At 37.5% G+C, this 24,348-nt stretch overlaps 1 protein-coding gene across 2 annotated transcripts; it reads right to left on the minus strand.

Annotated features, from left to right (window-relative positions):
• Positions 1-1,439: 1,439 nt before the first annotated feature.
• On the minus strand, positions 1,440-24,216 carry DSC1 (desmocollin 1). Of its 2 annotated transcripts, XM_053993625.1 has the most exons (17): positions 24,038-24,216; positions 21,499-21,583; positions 18,738-18,940; positions 18,144-18,263; positions 16,820-16,975; positions 15,792-15,936; positions 15,357-15,523; positions 12,991-13,125; positions 11,942-12,127; positions 10,454-10,713; positions 10,113-10,255; positions 8,746-8,961; positions 7,029-7,262; positions 4,223-4,344; positions 2,911-3,147; positions 2,249-2,294; positions 2,080-2,163 (listed from the first exon to the last, which is right to left on the minus strand). In XM_053993625.1, the coding sequence occupies exons 1-16, from the start codon at positions 24,074-24,076 to the stop codon at positions 2,256-2,258; spliced, it is 2,487 nt and encodes an 828-aa protein (XP_053849600.1). In that variant the 5' UTR covers positions 24,077-24,216; the 3' UTR covers positions 2,080-2,163; positions 2,249-2,255. The 2 variants fall into 2 exon arrangements, with proteins under 2 accessions (XP_053849591.1, XP_053849600.1); XM_053993616.1 differs by lacking the exon at positions 2,249-2,294 and having other exon boundaries at positions 1,440-2,163.
• Positions 24,217-24,348: the final 132 nt, after the last annotated feature.

Raw genomic sequence — 24,348 nt, forward strand, 5'->3', positions numbered from 1 at the left:
CCATGTACAGAAAATTTTGTTTATGTCAGTGATAAAGATGAGCAGTGTTCAGAAGAGAAGTGTTAGCACACATTTTTTAAAAGAAGCAAGTTTGTAACACCTTGCTTCTCATCTAGTATTTTGCTGCTGCTGTCATTCTTGCCACTGGCAGTGTATTTACTTCAGGATGAATACATTACCACTTTCAAATGATACAGTAAAATATATTTAACATTAGTCTATGAAGTTCTTAACCACAGCTAGTTCTTACCCAAAATATTCTGAAGCCCATTTACAGTGTAAAACATAAAGTTTTAAAAGTACTATTTTATAATGTTGCTAAGTTTCTATACTGTTAAGGGTTTTCACTGTAATTCTTATGGAATGAACTGCAACCACTGGAAGTCTGCAGTGACTGAAATTTAGAGCAGCATGACTCTTGGTTCTTAGCAATTATTCCTATTACAGATCATTAGTTATAGTAATTTTTTAAAAAATATCTCTAAAGCGTATGTTTACAGAGCAAATCCTAAAAGATTTTATAGCTACAGAAATAAGTAATTGCACAAGTTTCTCATAGGCACCGAGAAATAAGTAATTGCACAAGTTTCTCATAGGCACCAAGATGTTCTTTTAAGGCACAAGAGAATTCCCAGAGTGCAGAAGACAGATTACTTAACCAGGAGTGCAAACATTAAAAAAACACTTAAAACCTGGGAAGCAGAGGCGGAATTCCACCTGCTGCTTATGGCAGCAGTCAAGTCCCACTACTGTCAACTGCCAAAGGTATTTCAGACTTTTGTGTGTGTGTATATATATATATATATAGTGTATATGTATGCTTAATCTAGTACAGTAACAAATGGGATTCAGATGGTTTCTGCCAGAGATGTGCGTAAACGCTGACCTCTACAACTACCCAAAATTACACTCAAAACAGATGGTTTCTCCCACTGTAATTCTGCATGTCAATAATAATGTATCTCTCAAAAACACATTATTAACGCAGTGTTGTCAATCCATTTGAGCCATATCTTCTATCAAGCTCTACCTCCAAAAAGAAAGAGTTTAATGAAGTCCATAGCAGGGCAAGTAGAAAAGGTAGTGGTAGCTACACTGGACAAAACTCTTGGCAATGGTCATCATTTCTGCAATGATACTATGTCAAAACTCACAAGAAACTGAGGTACAAACTTGTGTGAAGTAAACATGAGATTTGAATTGCATTCATTTGAAATATGATAGTTTTCTCTATTGCATGATTTTTTTTTTTTTTTGATCTCTTATATCCTTAAAAGAAAAATACATCCTCGCATACAATGCTGATACCCTATGTGGTGATGCCATAAATCCCTTAGGATAGCAAGTTTGATGGGTGGTAACCCATTAGGAGAAAAATATATTTTTGAATATTATTTTACATATATACAATATATATATATATATATATATATATATATATATTTAATTTTCAATCAAAATGTAAAGTTTTCTAATATATTCATAAGTATTTTTACGTCCAAAATGAAAAAATATTTTGTATCTCAGCTCATATAAGTTAACAAGGTATTTGATATCCACCAACAATATGATTTGCTTCATTTCTACAAAAAATAAAAGAAAACAAAGAAACAGTGAGTTATAAAGCTTTCCTCTCCAAAGCCAAATACAATAAAATTTTGAAGCTGTATAATTAACTAAAAGAACACCAAGATTTGCATTGTGAGCAATCACAAAGAACACAAAACAAAATCTAAGTAGAAACTAGCATTACTACATTAACCTAAAATATTTTGAGTCCTTTTGTTCTGATAGAATGTGTCCAGTGTAAGAAAATGTAAATTTAAAGCAAGAGTTATTTACACTCTCACCTGTCTATCTTAATTTTGATAAACGTCTACCCCTCTCAATTCCAAAGTACCTAATATCACAAAAGTACGACAGCCACTTATTTACAGGTTTTTTTCAGCACTGTGAAAGGCACATTTATCTTTTGATGCATGTTTCTGCTAATGTCCTAAACTTGGGTTCCAACTGATCTAAGAAGTCAAGTGCCTCTTCTTCATGCTGATCACTGCAGCAGCCTACAGAGCCAGCCAAGGATCCTTTTCCTTCATAGTTATATGAAAGGAGATAATCTTCAGAATGCTTCTGTTCTTCATCCTGTCTGCATAGGTGCACCTTCTGGATAGGAACAGAACAGATCTTATCATTTTCTTAAATTGTTATCCTAAACATATTGCAAAAAAAAAATTTCTTTTTGATTTACCTTTCATTCAATTATTTTTAATCACAGTGTGTCCTCTAATGGATTCCTACATACAAAAAATGCACATGATTGGTCTATATCATTACGACTACAAAATATAAGTATTTAATAAAGAAATAATTTCTACTAATTACATATGTAACAATAAAAGAGGAAGAACCTGTTTAAATAACCTGTCAAGCAACTAAAATTCACTGAAAATTAAAAGACTGATTTATACATAACTAGTTAGACAAGTAGTGAGAGTTTTTTGATCTCCAAGAAATGGACTATATTTTTAATGCTGTACATTCATTTCTGCACCATTGCTAAGTATGAGGTTTAAATTAGCACGAATCAAGCAGTTAGACTAAAAGCAAAGAGACATCCTCAGAAAAACGAACAAAAGTTTCAGTAATTATTCAAAATTAAAAACAGCACACTGCCTATAGCTTAAGCCAAAAGAAGAAAGTAATTTACACTTATGCCTGAAATATGTCAAGGAGTACTCCTTGATAGAGCAATATTCCAAAGGGGATGCAGAGGATCAAAGGAGAGGAAAAATTAAAAGATACCAGAACCAAAAAGCCACCTTTCTAGCACATTTACACATCTTCCTTGAAAGGCCTGTATATATTGACCATAACCTACACTTCAAAGAAAATCTCTTTCAGAATACTTACTTCACCTAAACGAGGATGTGTGAAATTATGCCACTCTGAGTAGGAGTATCTACAAGTATCCATCACAGTCTGTCCTCCTCCTTCTTTAACTGATCCCAGAGTCTGATGTCCACCTCCCTTGACTGATTCCAAGGTATTCCCCCTTCCTTTTACCATTTCAAATGTTTGCTGCTCTCCTGTCTTTACTCCATACCCTCCTTGATCACATGTATTTTGTAGAGGAATTATATTGTGATCCTAAACAAACAAAACAAAACAAAAAAGCAGTAGTGAGGACATCTTTTTTTCTCCTAATTTCTTTTTCCTTTTTAATTCAAAAAGAAGAAACGGCAATCAGAAACTGTCACAACTGAAATTTGAGAAGCCTCTTTCTTGGCACTGTGATATTTTGAACAAAAGGCTATCCTTAGTGTCTTAAGATCAGTAAATAATCTCAGGAAAGGATACTAAGACAAGAGAGAAGAGAGGGTATCTGTGATATATGATATGATATGATGATATTATATGATATGTAAAAATGGAAGTGTATATATGTGTACAATCCATATTCCAGTTTATAATGGCACTACATTATTCTTCCTGGGCAACAAGAAATTTTACTCATGCCACCATAACGATTTCTTGGTTTTCAACATGAAATATTATTTTTAAACTCATCTCCTCTTCTTGGGGAAGACAATGTCAGGGGGTGGAGGATGACAGAAAAGAGGTAGTCTAAAGAGCTAAGTTATTCTGCATGAATGCAGTCCCAGACTGAACAATGTTCATGGTAGACTGAAAGAAGCTTAGATGCCAAAAGCAAGAAAAATTTCATCAACATGGACCTGTTCATAAAATCAACTGCATTTGAGGTCATTTTTCAGGGGAAGGGCTCAAATTGCATCTGCAATTTACACAGCTATCTGCTAAATATAAAAACCCTTCTCCAAGGAAAAATAATGTTTTGCCATTAACACATTTTCAACATAGGCAAAATAATTAATTTAATTCTAATCTCATTGTTAAAAATGACTGGAAATGTTATTAAAATGTTCACCTGAAGCTTCCAACCAAATCTTTAAAATCTGGAAGAATTACAAGTAGCCAACCTAATGACTATAAGGTATGTTTAAATGTATATAGTACTATCACCTCTGCCTAAAGTAATAATTTTCAAATTCTTGTTAAATAGCAAAGTACATCTAATGATCCCTTCGTTGTTTGCTTATTTCCTTTATTAAATCACTTACTGACAGGTGGTCCTGTTCTCAAACTGCAATGTTATGGACATCTCAATTGCAAGTTTCTATGTTGAAACAAACAGACAACTTACCATCACTTCTTCTCCTGGAGCTTCTGTGTTTGAAATGATTAAATTGTGATTGGCACAATCATCAGTCACCTGCCTGTGCATTACCCCAGCGCCACAGCAGCCACAAATTGTGATCAGGATTACTATGGAAAAAGAAATAATATTATAAGTTTTACCTCACAATGGTATCTACTTATGCTGGGTAATGAATTTTAAGGGCCTAAGCATCAAGAATGGTTTAAAAAGAAATTCATTTCCAAAAATGCCCATACTTAAAGCTTTATATATTCACTTTTTTTTTCCCAAATGGTATAGAGAGTAATCATAACACTGCGTTATTGAATTATTTCATTCTTCTAAAACACATCTGGCTTTTCCAAAAGAAATGTCAACATCCTTTATGAAAGCACTGTGACTTACACAATTTCACATTAATGAAAAATTTAGTCCAAACCCAGGTGAAAAATTGTGTCTTATGCCTACAATTAGGTTGTACAGGAGATATTTTTCATGTCTGAATATGCAAATGTCAGATTATATCATAAGGCACTAACAGGCAAGCTAAATGTCCCAATACCAGAAACTTCTGCTTCACAGGAAAGGTCAGCAGAACCCTAGAGGACTTTCATGATTATGCTATAGAACAATCTTATTTAATCCCTTGTATTCATTTTATTCCTATTAATACCACTTTTTGTTGTCAGAAACTCACCTAGAAATGACTTTGAATAATAGAATCATGATTAACTAATGCCTTTCCTAAACAAATGACTAAACCTTTCATTCAGAGAAACATTCTGTTTTCTGCACTTTTCAAATTGTTAGCTTAAAAATAAAGCCCACAAGGAAGAGTTCTGCCTAACTGCCCACTGAGAAATTTGATCTCTGAACATATAAACTTCTGTGAAAATTGGCCAAGAGCCACTTTCAAGCTAATTTAGCTTCTGTAGCATCAGCTGTCAGAGAGATCTGCATCAATGATTCTAGCAGGTTGCTTCCTGATGCTGACAGATGGGAAGAAGACATCCATGACAGCACTGAGCAGAGGATGCACAGGATAAAACCTATCCACAGTAAAATAAAGGACCTGTTTGTAAGTGATGCAGTCAAGAGGCAGTGAAAAAGAGGTAGGTGACATTTCACACAGCTCTCCTACTTCATATTCCCACACCTGAAAATTCCACCTTCAGGATATATCCCAAATTTTTGGTACCTGCCCCACTGAGTAAAACATTGATCTAGCTAGCCTTCAAAACATGTCCAGGTCCCAGTGTTCCAGCTACTTAAGTAAGAACAGCTAGCTGAGATTCAACAGGAGCAAGACAGTTTTACTATTATCAGAGAAAATGGATAAGAAAGAAGGAAAAAAAAAAACCAAAAACCAAATTCTGAAATACTAGCTACTTCAGCATGTCCTCTGTGGTTTTTAAGGATGTTATTAGTCAGATTGTTTGATTTTATTAAAAAAAAAAAAAAACAACAAAAACTTGATTTTGCTTTTATATATCATTGTCATTGTCTCACTGGTTAACAGCAATATTAGTCTTCTCAGAATCTGTTAAGTTTTGGGCAGCTCCAATAGCACAACATCTATTCAAGGTTTTGGTTTGCTGTGAACTATTCAACTTGTCCTTTAATGTTTCTGCACTTCAGATGGGGCAACCCTGGATGTGTGCGTAGACGGGGAAAAGAGATGCTAGAGAACAGAGCTGCAGAAAGGGACCTGGGGGTCCTGGTCCATGGCAAGTTGAATATCAGTCAGCAGTGCCCTGGCAGCCAGAAGGGCCAACCCTGTCCTGCAGTGCATCAGGCACAGCATCACTAGCCAGGCAAGGGAGGGGATTGTCCTGCTCTGCTCTGCATCGGAGTGGCCTCACCTGTGCGCAGTTTTGGATGCCACAATATAAGGAAGATTTTAAGCTATTAAAGAGTGTCCAAAGAAAGGCCATGAAGATGGTAAAGAGCCTTGAGAGAAAGCTGTATGAGGAGGTGCTGAGGTCATTTGATCTGTTCAGCATGGAGGAAACTGGGGGGAGACCTTATTGCAGTCTACAATTTCCTCAAGGGAAGCTCAGGGGCAGACACTGATCTCTTCACTCTCATCACCAGTGACAAGGAAATGGCATTAAGCTCAGTTTGGGGAGGTTTAAGTTGGATATGAGGAAAAGATTTTTCATCCAGAGGGTGGTTGGGCACTGGAACAGGCTCTGGAGGGAAGCGGTCAGAGCACCAAGCCTGACAGAGTTCAAGAAGTATTTGGACAATGTTCTCAGACACATGGTGTGATTCTTGGTGTGCTGTGTGAGGCCAAGGATTTCAATGCAATGATCCTGATGGGTCCCTTTCAACTCAGTATATTCAGTGGTTTAATGATTATATGGGCTCTTGTAAAATCCCTTGTGAAATCCAGTGTCTCAGATACTTCATGTTTTAATCCACAACACAACAGAACTCACAAAATACTCTGGGAAAATGATTTCAGCATTCCTAGAAACAGAAATGTTTCTAGAACTGACAAGCTATTTTGAAGTCTTTCAGTTCAAGTGCTAAATACAGTATTTTATGCATCACTTACATGAACATACAGAACATCTCACAAAACATATCCTTAAACAAATAAACAGAAATCCACACACAGTAACTACAACACAATATGAGAGCAGGAAACCTGTGATACGGATCTAAACAGAGCAGGTACATTAAATCACCGATGACGGATATATAACAGCCAAAATAAAAAATATTTGAATCGAGTTTGAATCTGGTTGTCTCAGCTAATTTTATAATAAAGTGAATTGTACTTTATGTTTTAAAAAAATGTACTTACGCAGCAATAATAAAGATCCTAAGATCATTGCAAGGATGGCCCAGAGGCCAAGGGTAACATTTCCACCAGAAAGCTGACGAGTTCTGCCGTCGCATTCAGTTGGAGTTACACAATCACAGAGATTAACTCTTACTATGTTCTCTCCTCTCTTTCCTCCATTATCAATCACACTTACAGGAATTTCATAAATTCCATACGGAGTATCACTCTTTGGTGAAAGATACCAAGAATTATCTGTAAAAAAAAGACAAAACCAGATCTAGGGTCAATGATGCTTGGAACTCAGTCGTCACAAATGTGACCATAATCATAATTTTCCCTTCTGTTACAGCTATACTGCTACCAGATCCACAGTAATTAGTTTCAAGTTAGATTAAATGTGTTGATACAAAACTAGATCTTGAATGGATTTGTACTTTCAGCACCTTTTAAATGTTAGAACTGACAAAGTATACCTTATATAACCCTCTGAAAACACCATTTGAAACTCTGAAGTTGATTTAGTTCATTATAGGAAATGACACCACTTGGGCTTAGTAGTAAAGATCATCAACTAAAATGACATTTATTAAAAAGGTTTTTGGTAGTGTGATTGGAATAATTAATTATAAACTTAATTTATACCTCTTCTACTCTTTAGTTCTATTGCTATATTCAGGGAGAATGACTATTTCCAGTGGGGGAAAAATCCATTGAATCTGCTGCCCTGTTCAGAGGCAATGATTAATTAATATTCTTTGAGGGGCAAAAGAAATAATTTGTAAAGAAATGTACAAGACTGACACTGATCTATATAATGGATGAACTATATGAAACAATGTGAATCATCCAAAATGCGGTTTTCAATTAGCCTGATAAAATACATAAAATACTTGAAATTCTTAGATGTCTTTGCTTTCAGACTTTTCTGTCTTTTGCCTTTCTTAGTGAATATTTGATGAAATCGTACAGAATCATATCCTTTGCAATTCATGTCACCATAGCAGCAAATGTATGTGCTGCTCCTGTTGCCATCATCTTGCAACCATCAGGAAACCACCATCAGCTATAACTTTTTATATCAATAAATTTCAGGAAACAGTGATTCCTTTGCTAATAAATTGTTTATCTACTGTAAAGGTCAGCTTTACAAAAAGTGTGCTGGGTACCAGCAGTAATGACATAAAAATTTCCAGAACTTTTTTTTGTTTTGTCAGCCTATAATCAATTTTAGGTAAAGTTTCAGTTTCCCAGTCCTCCACTATAATAACAGACTAAGAAAAGTTTTACTTCTCTTTGGAATACTAGGCATTTCATTCTTAAATTCCTTATGAATTATGAATCTATAGTTAGTTTTCCAGGTGTTGATGCAATGCATTACATCAGATTTTGTTCTTTCTCCTGATCTTCTTATGTCATAATTTGAGACAGAAGCTGATTGCTGACCCAAGGATGCTAGGGACAGATTCTTATTTATGCTTTAAGAGACAGATCTTTCTTCCTTGCCTTTGGGATGCCAACACTGTCAAGTTCTCTGTGGGTCCCTTCTCACTGGAGGGGAACTAGAGGTACTACTAGAGACCATCAGTGAGCTCCACTGACCGAAGTAGCTCCTCTGACTACACCAATTCCAAACAGAGATTCCTCCAATCTATTCTTGCAGAACACCTAAGTGAGAGACAGCAAAGCCTCCTCTGGCAGCCTGCAGCTGGGTGAGGAGGAGGAAGTTTTAACATACCGTCGTGTGGAGTTAACTTCCACATGGAAGCCAGTCTTCGGTCGGTTATGCGATACACAAAGGGTGCGCTGTAAGGAGCCTCATCGCCATCCTGTGCCGTGAGGCAAATTGGTTTTCTGTCTCTGCACATGACATAGTCTGTTTGAGTGATTCGTGGGAAATTCTTGTTGCCAGGCACGATGCAAACCTGAATTGTTCCAGTGCCTGTTTTACCATCTATGAGATAAAAATAACTAGGTTTAGCACTTACTTCTAACATTCACGCATTAATTTCTGGTCCAAAACTTTCACAATTAAATATCATCAACTGTAATATTTGTGTTTAAAAGTAAGGTGGAAAGCAATTGCTGATTTAGCCAGAGAGAGGGGGGAGTTCTCACACCTCTTTCTTGGCTGTTTCTCTTTGCAGATGCATCAGCAGCTCCCACATCTCCATATTCTGCATGTGCAGACTGTATTTTGCTGAGTGTGTGTGTCTGTGTGGGAACACATACTACTCTAACAGAACAGTAAGAGCTCATTAACCAGGACTAAAGGACACTATGACGAGCAGAGGCAATAGCAGAAAGTGAGTATGTCCAGCCTTCTAACTTCTGGAAGGGGAAAATTAATTACACTTTCCCTATCTTCACCTCTCCTGGGAACAAAAAATATAAGAGAACAAGGCACTTCTTTCTGTCGTCTACCCTTTAAGTCACCATGCATTCATCAGTGGCACATACCATGTCACCAAAGTCAACACGCAAGAAATTAATAAACTCTTCCTTCCAATTACAGTTTTTCCAATACACAAATGGTCAATGCTTGTCATATGCATTCCAGTGAAATTACATCAAGTCTACTTTTGAATTATTTTTCTAGAAATAGCTGATTGCAGATGCCTATATCATGTTTACTACATAGACAATAGGAGTTCTAAACAATTTAAATTTGTATTATTTACATTTGACTTTAAAATGCAAATTTGGACAGAGTTAGAATTTTTTACTGCAAGTTCAATGACTTCTTTTCAAAAACTCCTCTCTGCTTTCTCTGTTGTCTAGCTCACAACTGCCAGGAGCTGTCACTTAAAAAAGAATTGTCAAGAAATAGAAGAAATATACTCCAGAGAAAAATCTCTCCACTTGAAATTACTAAAGGATTTTAAATGGGGCAGATAACTCCTCAAAGCATTGAGATCGTGCCTGATTTATAAAGGCTCTCCCTGCTAAAGAATATTCCCTAAGCATTTGACAGAGCTATTACAAAGACAAGACAATGTACTAGGTAGGCCACTGGTCTGAACCACTACAGTTGTCCCCACACTATATTTGCACATAAACATCTGTTACACACCACAGAGAGCTCCAACAACATTTAGTACTCACTTCTGTCTATTGCAAGGACTGTGACATTGCATTGACCTCGTCTCATTTCTCCTATGTCTCGGTCCAAGACCCTAACAGTTCTGACTTCACCTGACTTGTCATCTATGTTGATCCAATTACACTGGCCAGGTGGTATCCGGTATCTGTGAAGAAGATTTGTCTTGTTAAAGATCCCAACCTTAGCACACGTGTATGTACACACACACATATTTAGATACATGTACACTGACAGGGGTGCAGGTGCACACACGTACATACAGCCTCAACAACTATTTCCCCCTTCCCGTATCCCACCCATGCTGTACTCCAAAAAACACCTTGTAAATAAAGTTGTTTCATACCTTATGCCCTCACTATTTCCACTTTCTGGATCTTCTGCTACAAATCTCCCAATAGCTGTCCCAACATCTTCGCATTCTTTAACGTCTAAGCGCAACAGACAGGGTTTAAACACCGGTCCCTCATCCACATCCAGGACATGCACGGTTACAGAGCAGGTGCTCTGGGAAAGTTGCTGTGAATGGGGAGCCAGCAGGTAGGGTGCCTCATTGTTGACTCCAATCACCAGGATCCTTTGCTTGGCAGTTTCATAGTCCAGTCCCTGTAACAAAGGTGAGGTGAGGTTTGTTTCCCTTCTAACCAATACAAAACTTAACATTCTTTTCACCGTGCAATTATTTCAGCTGTAATTGTACCACATTTATTTACAAAAGAAGCCAGCTGTCCTCAAATAAGCCATCAAGACACAGTAAAATGACATGATTTTTTTTTTGAATGTAAAATTTTAAGTTAGTCAAACAAAAGTGCCTGAAAAATACCCAAGCAAGCAATACCACTGTAAAATTTTGGATAAATATTCTGAAAATTATTTACTGAAAGAAAAGCAATTAAATTTAGTGGGGGATTTTCTTCTTCCATATTTAGTCCATTATTTTAGCTTACATATATTTATTTTTCACTAATAGTCAATCACACTTCTTTCTAGAAGCTATAAATCCACCTGAGAATTTATGGAGTTGACAGTAAGTAACTACCATTTCTTCTTTAGACACGTTCTCTGAAGTCATTTTATGCCTTTAATAGAGCTAATATTATTCTAGTCATAATATTCTCTAGTCTACTACATCATTACAATAAATGTAAGAAATTTCAGCTATGTTCATATACCAGGACAGAGCTTTAGAAAAAGTTCTAATGCTTACTAGGAACAAAAACCCCATAATAAACAATATTAATTTAAAAAATGACTAGCATCTCTATAATATACAGGTTCAAATGTTAATACTAATCTTTTCTGCTCCTGAGAAGTTACTTATGGCAGTTATAAAAGATAATGAAAAAGAGGCAAAGGGATCTGCTGGAGTACAGATGCAATGGGCCTTTTACCTCACATCTGTAAAATATTTGTAACAAATAACCTAACTGACACAAATTCTTATATGTAAATGGACTTACACACCAGAAAAGTAAACCTGAATTCAGTACACTGCAAAATAAAACCTGGAGAGCTTTATGCTGAAATCGGAAGTCTACTTAACATCCAGAGAGAACAAGACTGAAGAAGGTGATCAATCTATCCCTGTTTTGCCACTCTCTCATTTCTGTTAAAAACCACGAAGCATTCCTCAGTTACATGCCTATGTCTAAACAACTCCAACTGTAGAATCAGGCCAAAGCACTAAGCTCTTCTGAAATAAAAAAACAAATTCTTTGGATTCTGAGCACACAAAATTGAGGAACAGTGTGGAATATGAGGTTTGTGTGTTATGTTTTAAAAACAGAACTTGAAAATCCATAAATTTTCCCCTAGCCCTTCAATTTTTACTTACCTTAACAACACACAGTATTCCTTCGTTTGTGTTTTTGTCTGTTGTAATTTCAAAGGCCTGATCATCATTTCCTCTTATAATTTCATATACTGCTCCTGAGCCAGGTGAACCAGGTTCATCAAGATCAACAACAGAGACTCTCAGTATTTCTACACTGACTCTGTTTTCTTCCACTCGTGTTTCATACTTGGAGTACCCAAAACAAAAAAAATAATTTAAATCAGAGAATACTGTTCCACAAGGCAGGACTGAAGAACACCATATTTAAATAAGACTACTTCAACCTAAGGAGTCAATTTACCAGGCTGCGGTAATGATTTATTTTGTTTTCATGCATTAGCATATTTTCCCCATTCATCCCTTATACCCTGAATCAAACAATAAACCTTTCCTGACAGCACTATTGAAATCTCAGCTTCTTCATACACTCAAATTATCACTGACATAATTCATTCTGGAATTCTGCTTCCAGGAAAGGTAAATTATCACAGTTTCCCTCAGCTACATCAGCTATAGATTGTAATTTGCGTTCAACATGATCAAGCTGAGAATTAGAAAATGCATTGGGGTAAATAAAAAAGTATATATAAATAAACCAACAAGAACTTGCAAAAATCCAAGAAGGATTAAATACATCTCTACTTTGATGGCAAAAGATAAAAGGATTTTTTGTATTTTTTTATCTTTTTCAAGACCTGTGGTATTCTGTACAAGCTGAAGAAGACCAGATAAGAGTGATTCTCAATTAATATTACTGATGATATTCTACAGTAGTGAACAGAAAGGGTAAATTACATCTATTCCTTATGAGCAATTAATTATTTTTTCATATATTTCATATTACAAAATCTCCTGTGGTATTTGAGATGCATACACAGATGTTGAGACATACTCTTTGCCCTGAATCATATTAATGGCTGGAATAAACGAAGACATTTATATCGGCATTAGACTTAATATTTGAGGGACTGTCCATCAGGAAATTAGAAAGGGGATGAAAATACTTTTTTTTTAACCATTATACAGACATTTTACTTATGCAGACTTACTTGTAACTGTTTAAAGGATGGTGCATTGTCATTCGTATCCTCGATTTTGATGACAGCTGTTCCTGTAGTGCACAAACCAAAAGGCTGACCTGCCATATCTCTCACTTCAACTAACAAAGTGTAACTGGGTACAAGCTAAAAAGAAGAATAAAAGCATACAGAAGTTTGTCATACTCACTTTTTTAATTGCATAGTTACACACAGGAGTAGAACTAAATATATCATTTCTGTTCCATAACTCTGCTCTAAATTCAGTGCTTTCCAACAAAATCAGACAATTGGCTTTGGGGCTTTTTGCCCTATAGATCAAAAGCAAAAGCAGCAAAATAATTTTCAGTGGCTAACCAGTACTGAGTTCAGCCAGCATCTGTTAGTAACATGCATGCTACATCCTGTATCAAATAAAGCTTCTCACAATGTCAGCTTTATTTTCCAAAACCTGAAGTTTTGGAAGATACAGATGACACACTTTCATCTGCTATTTGTCTCCCCTTTGGAGCAACAGAGAATTCCCTCAGGTTGTCAACAGGTGAAGTGTTTCAATGCATGTCTCTTATTTCACTGAGGATGAAGAAAACTGTGCTGCAACCAGCCTCCGTCTGGGCAATACAGGTTAAGGCAATGCCTGTCATTTGCCAGGGTCTGGCACTAAAGGAGCCAGCATCCTTATCAGTTCCAAGGGGCTCCCCAATAGGAAGCAGCCCACTTAAATCCCTAACTTGAACCAGAACAGCAGAAAGCTTTTTTCTGTAATGTGAACTACCAAGGAAAGGGGGACCAGGGGAAAAAAAGATGTGGGCAGTGGGGAGGGAACACACAACAGTATAGATGGATTAGGCAGAAAAAGAGAAAGTTTTTTAAATAAAGACAGTGACTCTAGTTCTGAATGCCTGGAAATAGCACTGGGTTTCTCTGGTGCAGGAATTAAATCTCCTGTTCTACTTCATAAGTTTATCTTTAAAAGATAGACAGTTGGATTAGTTTTTCAATCCCTCCTTTCTTCAAGTAGTCACTGTGACAGCTTCCTTAGGAGTCACAGTGATGCTCACAATCACTGCAATTTTCTCGTGCTAAAAAAGCTGAGCACTGTATCTGCAAGTGCAACATTTTGCAACACGATGTTTTACATGGATTTCCAGCCACGAAACAACACAAGTATGCCATAATATAACTCCTTTTATCTTCAGAAAAGCTGGACCTGTTGCAATGTCTTCTAAAATTACTGTCTCATGTTAGAATTATTATTTTGACATACACACACCTGTCATTTTTATCCTAGTGTAAACTATCTCACATGACATTCTATTAAAAAAAATCCTATATCTTACTTGCTTAAAAGCTAGCTCATAAAAATAAATGTGTGGCACATGAATTTTAAGAAATGGCATATTACTGTTTAGGTTTCAACTATTGGAGATATTTCTGGTTAATACAGGATGACTGACTACTTCCAGAGAAACCAGTTCATCTTCTTTATGAAGAAACAAGAGGGATTCAAATCAAGCTTAATTAGGAGGAAACAATGGTTCATGGGATTCCTGAACACAGAAAGTGTTCAGTAAAAAAGTGAAAAATCCATAGGTTGAACAGCTGAGCAGTAGGAAGTTCTCTGCCAAGGTTAGCTAGAATATGGTAATCTATGCAGAAACTCTCTGGACTAATTACAGGCTTCTGAAAAGCTTCAGAAGAAGTCTTATAGATATTGACAAAAAATGAAAAAGAAGCTATGTCTGTTGATCCCCATGTCAGCATTTTCTAGAATCATAGAAAGGCTTGGGTTGGAAGAGATTCTAAAGATCATCTAGTTCCAAACTGCCCATGCCATGGGACTTCACCCCCATGAGCTTCCACCCCCTATATCAGTTTGCTCAGGGCATTGTACAACCTGGCCCAGAACACTTCCAGGAATGTGGGATCCACAACCTCTCTGGGCAACCTGCTCCAGTGCCTCACTACCTCTGAGTAAAGAACTTCTTCCCAACATCTAACCTAAATAACTCCTCTTTTAGTTTAAAACCACTTCCCATTGTCCTATCATTATCTGTCCATGCCAAAAAAAAAAAGGTCACTCTCCTTTTGTATAAGCCCCCTTTAAGAATTAAAAGGCTGTAATGAGTCTTCTCTTCTCTGAGCTGAACAACTCCAACTCTTTCAGCCTGTCTTCATAGAAGATGTGCTCCAACTTTTGGATTTGAACTTCTTCACATCAGTCCTCTGGACCTGCTCTAACAGGACCATGTCCTTCCTGCGCTGAGGAGCCCAGAGTTGGGTGCCCTGCAGGTGGGGTCTCACAAGGGCAGAGCAGACTAGTGTTAAGCTATCTGTGTGCACTAAATGACAGCTGAGAATGCTGCAGGAAAGATCACCTCTCTGTCCAGCTGTGGCAGTAATACAGAGATGACACCGGTGTCACCATGTAAAGAAAACGCTGGGGTAATTGGTGGGGTTTGTGACACAATGCGGTATTTCAAAGTGGTATGCAGAGTATAAGGTTCATCTCTGTCCTCTGCAGTCACTTTCCCAACAACAACACCTGTGAACACAATACAGCGATTTTTAGTTCCAGAAATATATGCAAATAGTAAAAAATTATTTGAAAAGGTATTTCTGTTTTAAACATGTGAAAAGAGCTACTTGATCATTTACTGCTGCTCTTTGCAAATTCAGCCTTTGCTGTAATATAATACTCCCAGGAAATCCCACTGAAATGTCTTAAAAGGCAGGATCACACCTAGTCATACTGGTATGTAACAAAGCTGAGTAAGTGGCAAGTGTGTTCAATGATTTAAAACAATTCTTACCAGGTCTGGAATTTTCAGGGACACAAAATTCAAAAAGGTCTTGTGTAAAATATGGAGCATTATCATTGTCATCCTCTATCCTGATTGTATGCACAAGTGGTACTTCTGGTGAATAACCATCTGGAGTGGTTGCAAAGCAAATGATCTGTAAGAAAAATTCAGTGCTTAAGCAACATGCAGAACTTTTAGTTCAATGGAGGAGTCCATAAAACGAAATTCAATACAGCGTGCCAAGCACATCCTTCTCAAGACCAGGCTCTTCAGGCACATGGAAGGGGATGTAACTGTTATCTTAAAGTGAAAGCAGAACAAAACCTCTGAATGCTTTCCAATCTTCCCCCTTCCACTCCTCACACACTACAAATACTTTAACCACTTTCTCCCCGACCCCTCCTCCAACTCTATCACTTTTTTCAAGTTTCCTGAACACTTATTTTTCAGGCGTTCACAAGGCACCTCAGCTATCAAAATGTAGATGTATACATTGTTATTTAGAACAAAACAAGAACCAGAGCCAAACTATTTGCCCCATTATAACATAACCTAATAAAATGCAGCAATAGGTACTGAAAATTACATTATAGAAGCTACTTCTACTATCTTCCTTCTTACACTTCTCAGCCAGCAGAGAGCAGTGTACCTTGTTAATAGAACTGAACAGCTCGAGAGACTCAGAAAACCATAGTCGTCTAGAGTTTACAATTATTTCTGTTTTCTGCAGCTTTTTTCAACCTTCCCTAAAAAATTCTTCCTAGAAGTGATGCAAATCCGATAGCTCACTATATTTATGCTGCAATTAGAGATTAAGCAGTGAAAAGCAAAACTACTCTCAAGATCTAGATGACCAGCTATTTATTTATTTGCTACTGATTTTATCTCTTCAACACCAAGGATATTATTCAGAATAGACAGGTGATTCCAGATCTTATTTGCTACCATTTCCCCTGCAACCCAGCTGTCAAATATATGCATGAGAGATTTAAAATTATATATATATTTAATTATATTTACATAACATAGGCCAGTACCTGAAAACTTGGATACTGTTCACGGTCTACCGCACGAGTAGCAAAGATATTTCCAGTTTCTCTTTCTATGTAAAACAAACCCTTTGGATCTTGATCAATTCCTGGTCCACTTGCAGAATAATAAATTGTGTAGTTCTGAGCTGTGTCTGACTGGACCTATAAGAAGGCATTTTTAAGCCCCAAGAAAAACAGCAACAGAATCTCAATACATTTCCCCCTTTTCATGATCATATTTAGCACAAACAAAAACTCCTAAAACAAAAAAAACAAACTTGATTTACTGTTCACAGAATAGGAGAACATCCTGACATGTGACTGTCTTCCTTTATAATGTGTGTACATGAGAAGGGGAGTTAATTCAAACTCATAAATATTCAGAATTAGCAAATTAAAGAGATGACAGTATAAGGGAAAAAAATTAATCTCTCTAGAATACTTCACACATGAAGCATATTCAGATACAGATGGCTTATTTCTGAACCTGTGCAAGAGACTTTAGTTTTAGTGCATTTACTGAGAATGTAATTTGCACCTAAAGAAAAAGTGACGGAAGGGAAGAAGGAATAAAGACCACAGAAAATACAGTTCAGAGATATGCCAATTCAGATAGCATCTGCATCTCATTACGAGCACCAAGGAGGCAACATTAGACTTATCTATTCATAAACACTCTTCTCCCAAAATACTTTCCTTATTTACTGAATGTCAGAAGTTAGGAGGGTAAGATTAGTAGAAGAATGCTCTCGCAGACTCTGTCATTACACTTGTCTCTACACATCTGCTACCAGCCACTCTGTAATCTAGTGAAGGCTAGATGGATCTATGATAACTTTAGTTCTTGCATTTCTCTTTCACGCCAACTTGTTTTCTCCCACTAACTACTTTTCTGAATAACATAGCCATATTCAGTCTTCAAGGCTGAAGGTACACACCTCAAGCTCCAGAAAGGATGTAGACAAGCAGGCAAAATTTACCCCAGCCTGTGTTTACAAAATCCTTTTCTAAGCAATGTTTAGTGGAGGGTCGTTTGCTGTTGCTTTTCTTTTAATTACACAAACTGATTTCCAGGCCAAACTCTCTTTGATAGTATGTCTCTCTTCTTTTTTCAACTTTTGCACAATTCCATTTCACTCCCAACAACTAAGATCACAAGTTATTTCAGGTACAAGATCACAAGATACACAGTGAACAGGACAGAACAAGACAGAGGAATAATAGCAGGAATGTCATTGGTAGAGAATACGAGACAGGTCATTTTCTTTATCATAGAAGTCACACACAGAACTAGCATGGGTCATAAAATTAAGGTTCATACAAAATGTACCTGCTGTATTTGCAGTGGGAAAGGTCCCAGTGAGTTTTCTATCATGACAGACGGAATAGGGCCCCACCTTCTTTTAGTTCTCTTGAGAACTGTATCTCTAGCATGCCTGGTATTCGGTGTCTGGGTCGAGAAGATGGAAAGATAGATTAGAATACATCCATATATTCTTAACTGCATATATTTTTGCTTAACTGCCATCCTGCATTTCCATCTTTTTCCCCCCATTCCAGTCTTCCTACTGACAATTTGTTTTTCCAAGGTCTTCATTTCTGATGGTATCTGTGATAATATTCCAAGCTTTTTCATTTCTTGTAATACTTTGCATGAATAAGATCTGCTTTAATTCCTCAAACATGGCTTTTAAGATTCCTGACATTCCTGATTATGCTACTAGCTAGCATCTCCCATTTGAGAAAGGAAATCTGCTGACTAAGCAACACAGTAATCAACAACTGCTAAACAAAAATACACTCTACACCAGTACTTTGCCTGATTATTTGAATTCTAAAATTCAACTACAGATACTTAGTATGAAGCTGTACTCTGTGAAACAGTATTTCAAAAAAGTAAGATATCTTGAAATTAGAACCTAACCTTTTTTTCTTCTTGCACCAAGTCAACCTGTATTTTCTTTTGAACTTGTTCTTGAATGTCCTCAAGTAATATGGTAAAAGTCTTTTTCTCAGCAGACAAAGAAAGAGCAGATGTTGTATACACAGAACCATCCTCTAGAACCTTGAATTTCCCATCACTGGAACTGATAAACTCTGCAGACTGAAGGCATTCTTTCAAATCAACTGTAAAAAAATATTCAAACAATAAATCAAACAGCAAAAACCAATATCCTTCATAAAACAAAAAAAAAAAAACCAAGCCCCAAGCAACAATTGTATTTACTGACAGATAGAGTCTTCAAAAGCTTGTCATTCAGTATTTAAGCAACACCAATATTGATTTTAAAACCCACTTATGCACTCAGATTTGATGAAGTTTTCATTAATTTCCACTCTTGTGTTCATTATTGCTTCCTAAATGACATGGGTGCTATATGGATATCGCTCAACAAAACACTATTACACTGGAAAATTATTGAAGCATCAGAGATGAAATTATGTATATTTAAATGCAAAAAACATTGCAGACATGCCCATTACTGGAGCAGTAGCTATTACATTTGCCTCGTGCTCCATGCCCTACAATATCGGTGAAGACGATTAATTAATGCAAATGCCCAATGGAGATGTTACCTCTTGGAAGTTTTGCCCTCAGGAGGAAAGCACTGACTGGTACTATGTGATTTAATACTCTTGGGAGGACAAAGGCCTTTAAATTATGAGGCAGACAGATGGGAGAGATAAAGACTAACTCTAGAACAAACAATTAGCAATTTTTTAATACGCATGTGATAGAATCCCATACAGGTAATTTCAGCATACTTCCCAGATATTTTTCATTGTATTTGCTGTCACTTGTGGCTAAAATAGATTTTTTGCACTTCAGTAAATTTGGTTCATCAGCAAGTAGTTTAGCACTACAGCTGGAGAAAAAGCAAAATCAGGATATGACCCAAGCCCTAAGAAAGAATGATTGTACACCCTGAACAGGATGAAAATCAGAGAATCAAACTCCAAACAAATGATCATTGCAGAGCACAAGAGGTGTGTCATGGTCTCAAAATCAAAATTTTTTAATACTCTTTCAATGGTATCATAGTGGCTGGGATGCTGCTATATGAAAGCTGATTGCAAAATTCAAGAAGATTCAGAATTTCAGCCTGTATATGTAAATTACATTTTCAATAAACTAAATTTCACTCCATTTTCAAAACTGCAAAAACAGATGGGAAGCATAATTTTAAATACAATGTGATTTCTTCTTCCTCTTAAGTCTGTCCTTTAAATGCACAAATTAAGATTTCCTAGACTTTCTATGGTCCTGCAGCAGTGACTCCTATCCTTTTTCATCTGTACAGTGCAAATAGAGTATTGAAAAAAATATCACTGCCTCACTTAAATGTGTCTTAAACTGCTGCCTATTACAGCACAGCATTTCCAAAAATACCAGACTGAAGATACTGTTTCTAACGGTTATATGAGTCAACCCTATGGTCCATTAGTTATAGTTTTGTGGGGTTTTATTTTTTCTTTAAAACCTCTGGTATAAGATACAAAGAACCCTTATGATAAAAAGGAAAATCCTGACTAATTTCACTGTCAAGGTATGGTCCTTACATCAATGCAAAGTATTTCTCCATAAATGTTTAAGTAATGTCTTTTGAGCTATAATGGTTTTGTTAGAAGTTTTGGGGGAAAAATAATTGAGAGAGTTCCATGTTATGCAAGTTCTTTCAAAGCACTGCAAAAACATGAAGTTTAATTTTTATATAAATGAAGTTTATTTACATAGAGAAATGTTAAAGTCTATGAAAACTCACACAGCTCTAGCAGCTTTCTTTGTTTTAAATTTTAAAAGATCAAGGAATTTTCACTATAAAGCTAGATTTTCTGAGCAATGGTGATGAACTACCAATTCACTTTATTTGTTCTTTCTACAGAAATACAGATTAGGACTGCAGACTTGGAGCACACTTCTCTGTTGTCACAGGACTCACAAAGGGCACCTCTGAATTCTCAAATTCAGTCTCAGGCAGCACAGAATCCTTCAGCACCTCCTACGCCACACCTTTCAAAGCTGCCTTTGAAAGACTAGTCTGAAAAAAATAGGAGTGGGATGTTTTCTGGTCGTCCTTTTTTCCTCCCAGTCACCTGTAAGCTGCCCTAAACTGAGGCAGACTGTCCAGTCAGACAGGAGCACTCTCCCAGCAGAATGTGCATGCAGGACACCTCTGCAACACGTCCCCTCGTGTGCTCGGAATGCCCCAGCACTGCTGAGCAGTCACATCCCGTGTTTCACACAGAAGCAGCAGCCTCTTGGTGCCTGGTTAAGCAGGTTTTGTCTTCCTTTTTTATAATTTCCTTTGTCCAAAAGACTTATTCTCTTCTTCATATGACCATGGGTTATGGGTGAAGTTTGGAATATCAAGCATTTATTTATATAGTAAGACTTAGACTCCAAATTTTGAAAATACTAAATTCTGCCATTTTAGTTTTAAATTAAATCCTGTAATCTGACAATAGCTCTTTATGCAAAAGTCAAATGGATGCATGGAGCTGGTGTTCAAATCCGTAACAAACACAGGGCGTATCCTTCATAAAAAGGCTGATCCAGCTGTTTAGCTGGCTCTCCAGTCATCCATTCATTCCATTAAAAATAAAGTCTCCTCCATTGTTAACAGCATCTCCAGCAAAGGTGCAATGCTGTGTTGTTAAGCTGGGAATTTCACAGTTTCTCTCACCTCTGCCAACTAACGTGTCAGCCTCTAGTTCAGAAGGAACATGAAAAATTACTTTCTTGCAAGCTTCACAGCACAAACTCAGCACCTAGAAAACAAATGAAGAAATCAGGAAAAAAACCCACATAATTACATGGTATTTTGAACTAGACACTGATGCCGACTTTGGCTGGTTTGTTTGTTTGTTATGACAAGAAAGTGAAACAGCACAGAAAGAACTCCTCCCTAAAAATTCAGGTACTGTGCAGCACAGCACACAAAGTTTCAAAGTGAAACAAGTGAACTAGTGCTCCTGTATTTGTCCATGGGTCATGTTTTGGTTTTTTCTAAAAATCACTGCACCACTGACATTAATAGCAAGAGTTCCCTTTGACTAGAGGATTTTGTCCGCACTCCTGCTTCAGAAGAGAAATAATAAAATACACCTTTGCTGTGTGCTCCCTCTAACAGCATTCTTGGCCAATTTAGATCCAAGGTCTCTAAGTATTAAGGTTTAATGCATCAACACTCAATTTGGTAGAATTGTGGCGATGCTGAACATGAAAGGGACAAGTGTCTCATTAAAACCACATGACGACACTTGCACTTATGTATCACTTTGCATCTTAAAAGTGCATTCTCAACAAACTAATTAAATGTAGCTTCAGCAATTAGATATGACATAAATAAAATGTCATGTATCACAGCAGTCCACTCCCATATAACCAGTTACAAAATAGGGTCCTCCTAAAAATTCAGATGAGTAGTAGATAACCAGACCTTTTTCTAAAAAGAATCGCATAGAGGTACAAAGATTTTCCTCAGCACAGAGCAAGTGAATCCTGATCTCAGATTATATGTGTGTGTTTTTGCCTAGTTTCTATCTCTATGCTTAAAATTGTAATCCAAAAATCACACAGACAATTAAACAAAGACATAGAAAAATGTAAACAAATCTATCCACTCTTTTATGTGCATTTACTCTTTCAGGATGAAAGTCTAGCAAAAAAGGAAAAGCATTTTTATTTTGCACATACCTTTAAGATTAAAGGTATAAAGAAGTAAACAGCTAATGGAAATCCTGAAAATTACTTCTGATGTTTATTAAGAAAATATTTAAATAAAAATACTTTAAACTCTGAAAGACATTAGGACCCTTTAGAAAAAAAAATGCTGTGTCTGCACCATAAAAGCTCTTCATATAGTTCCCTATATATATACACAGATATAAAAATTGCATATATACAAATAATTTAAACATCTCTGCTTATGTATTAGTAGGCTTTCCTTATTAACTCCTGAAAAACACTGCACTAATTTTTAAGTTATTGAAATCACAACACCTTTTTACACTGTTCTGAAATATTTTAAGAGTCAATGTCACATCTAATTTTTAAATAGTAATGCCAAGCCTAGTCTGATGTCAGCACAAAAAACTATTGAGGAGTTAAGCAAAAGCAAGTGGTAGTTATTCATGGACATCAAGACATAACGAAACATCAGGTAAAAAAAAGGTGTGATGTCCTTTCACTTTACACAAAGAAGACACTTCAGGATTTTTTTCCTTTGAGTATTGTTTGGTTTTTTCTGCTTGACAGAAGAATTTTTTTCCTTTCTTTTAATTAGATGTATGAGTAAAGGTGCTTGCATTTCTTTTGGTTTTACTTTAATATCCTTGCAAAGGCAGGCACAGTGTCTGAAATAGTAACATTATCATTAAAATGTGCATATATAATTAATATTAAAATAATAAATTCAGTACTTCAACACTAGCAAGTATTTTTCTTTCACTGGTTCAACCGACCATCTGCCCTCTTTTTGTGAATGCAATGTTAATAGGGAGGAAAGGGGCTACGGAACAAAAGACAAATCACTTTTATTCATCTACTATAAATTTTAAAAAATTAAAATGTGAGAGAGAACTACCCTGCTCTGCCCGCCAAAGGCCTTTCTGGGGTGATAATTATGCACACATAAAATAAACTGCATGTAAAGGAAATCGCTGAAAAGTGTTTCAAGCACAACTAACTCTTTCAGAGGAGCTCAACACTCTCCACACTGTGGCACAATCCTTCCCACGGAAAAAGGAGAACCAGGTGGGGAGAGGCAGAGTGGGAGATTTAAATAAAATGAACTGAGGTATTTTTTCCTATGAATATCCAGCAGCAGCAGCAGCGACTCGAGCCCGTCGCGTAACCTCACGGGAAGCTCCAAAAGCCACCCGACCACCTGTGACAACGCGAGCTGCGCATCCCGCTGGATTCCTGCCCGCGCCGAAGCCCCCCGAGGTGCGCCCCGCGGCCGCGCAGCCTCCGCGCTGCTCTGTGCCCCTCGCAAGGACCCTGCCGAGGAGAAACCCGACTTGGAGTCAAGAGCCAGGCAGAGATCACCCGCTCGGATGTCTCCCCTGCGCGCTGCGCACCCGAGGTGCAGCAGGAACACCGCGGAGGAAAGGCGCGGCCAGGTGCGTGAGCGGCCGGCGCGCTCCGCCGCGCTCCCCCCGGCGCCCACCCACTCAATCCCACCCATCCCAGTGATCCCGCTCGCTCTCTCCCTCACTCACCAGGAGGCCGAGGACCAAGCGGGGGAATGCGGGGGCCATGGTGCGCGGGGCTGGGCGGGAAGGGGGGAGCCGCCGCCGTCGGTGCTGCCACGGCGGGCGAGGGAGCGAGTGCGAAGTGGCGGCGGAGGTGGCGGCGCGACTCCGCGGGACCCGGCTCTGCTGTCCCCTCCCGTCTGCCACAGGAGCCGGCCAGTGGGGAGGGTGGGACCGCGCGCGGCAGCGGCGACTTTAATTACTGCCTTTTTTTTTTTTCCGCCTTTTGGGGTAATGCCCGTCCCGGGCACGGCGCTGAAACACCCCGCCCGCTCGCC

Source organism: Vidua macroura, chromosome 1, assembly GCF_024509145.1.
Source record: "Vidua macroura isolate BioBank_ID:100142 chromosome 1, ASM2450914v1, whole genome shotgun sequence".
NCBI classification, from domain to species: domain Eukaryota; kingdom Metazoa; phylum Chordata; class Aves; order Passeriformes; family Viduidae; genus Vidua; species Vidua macroura.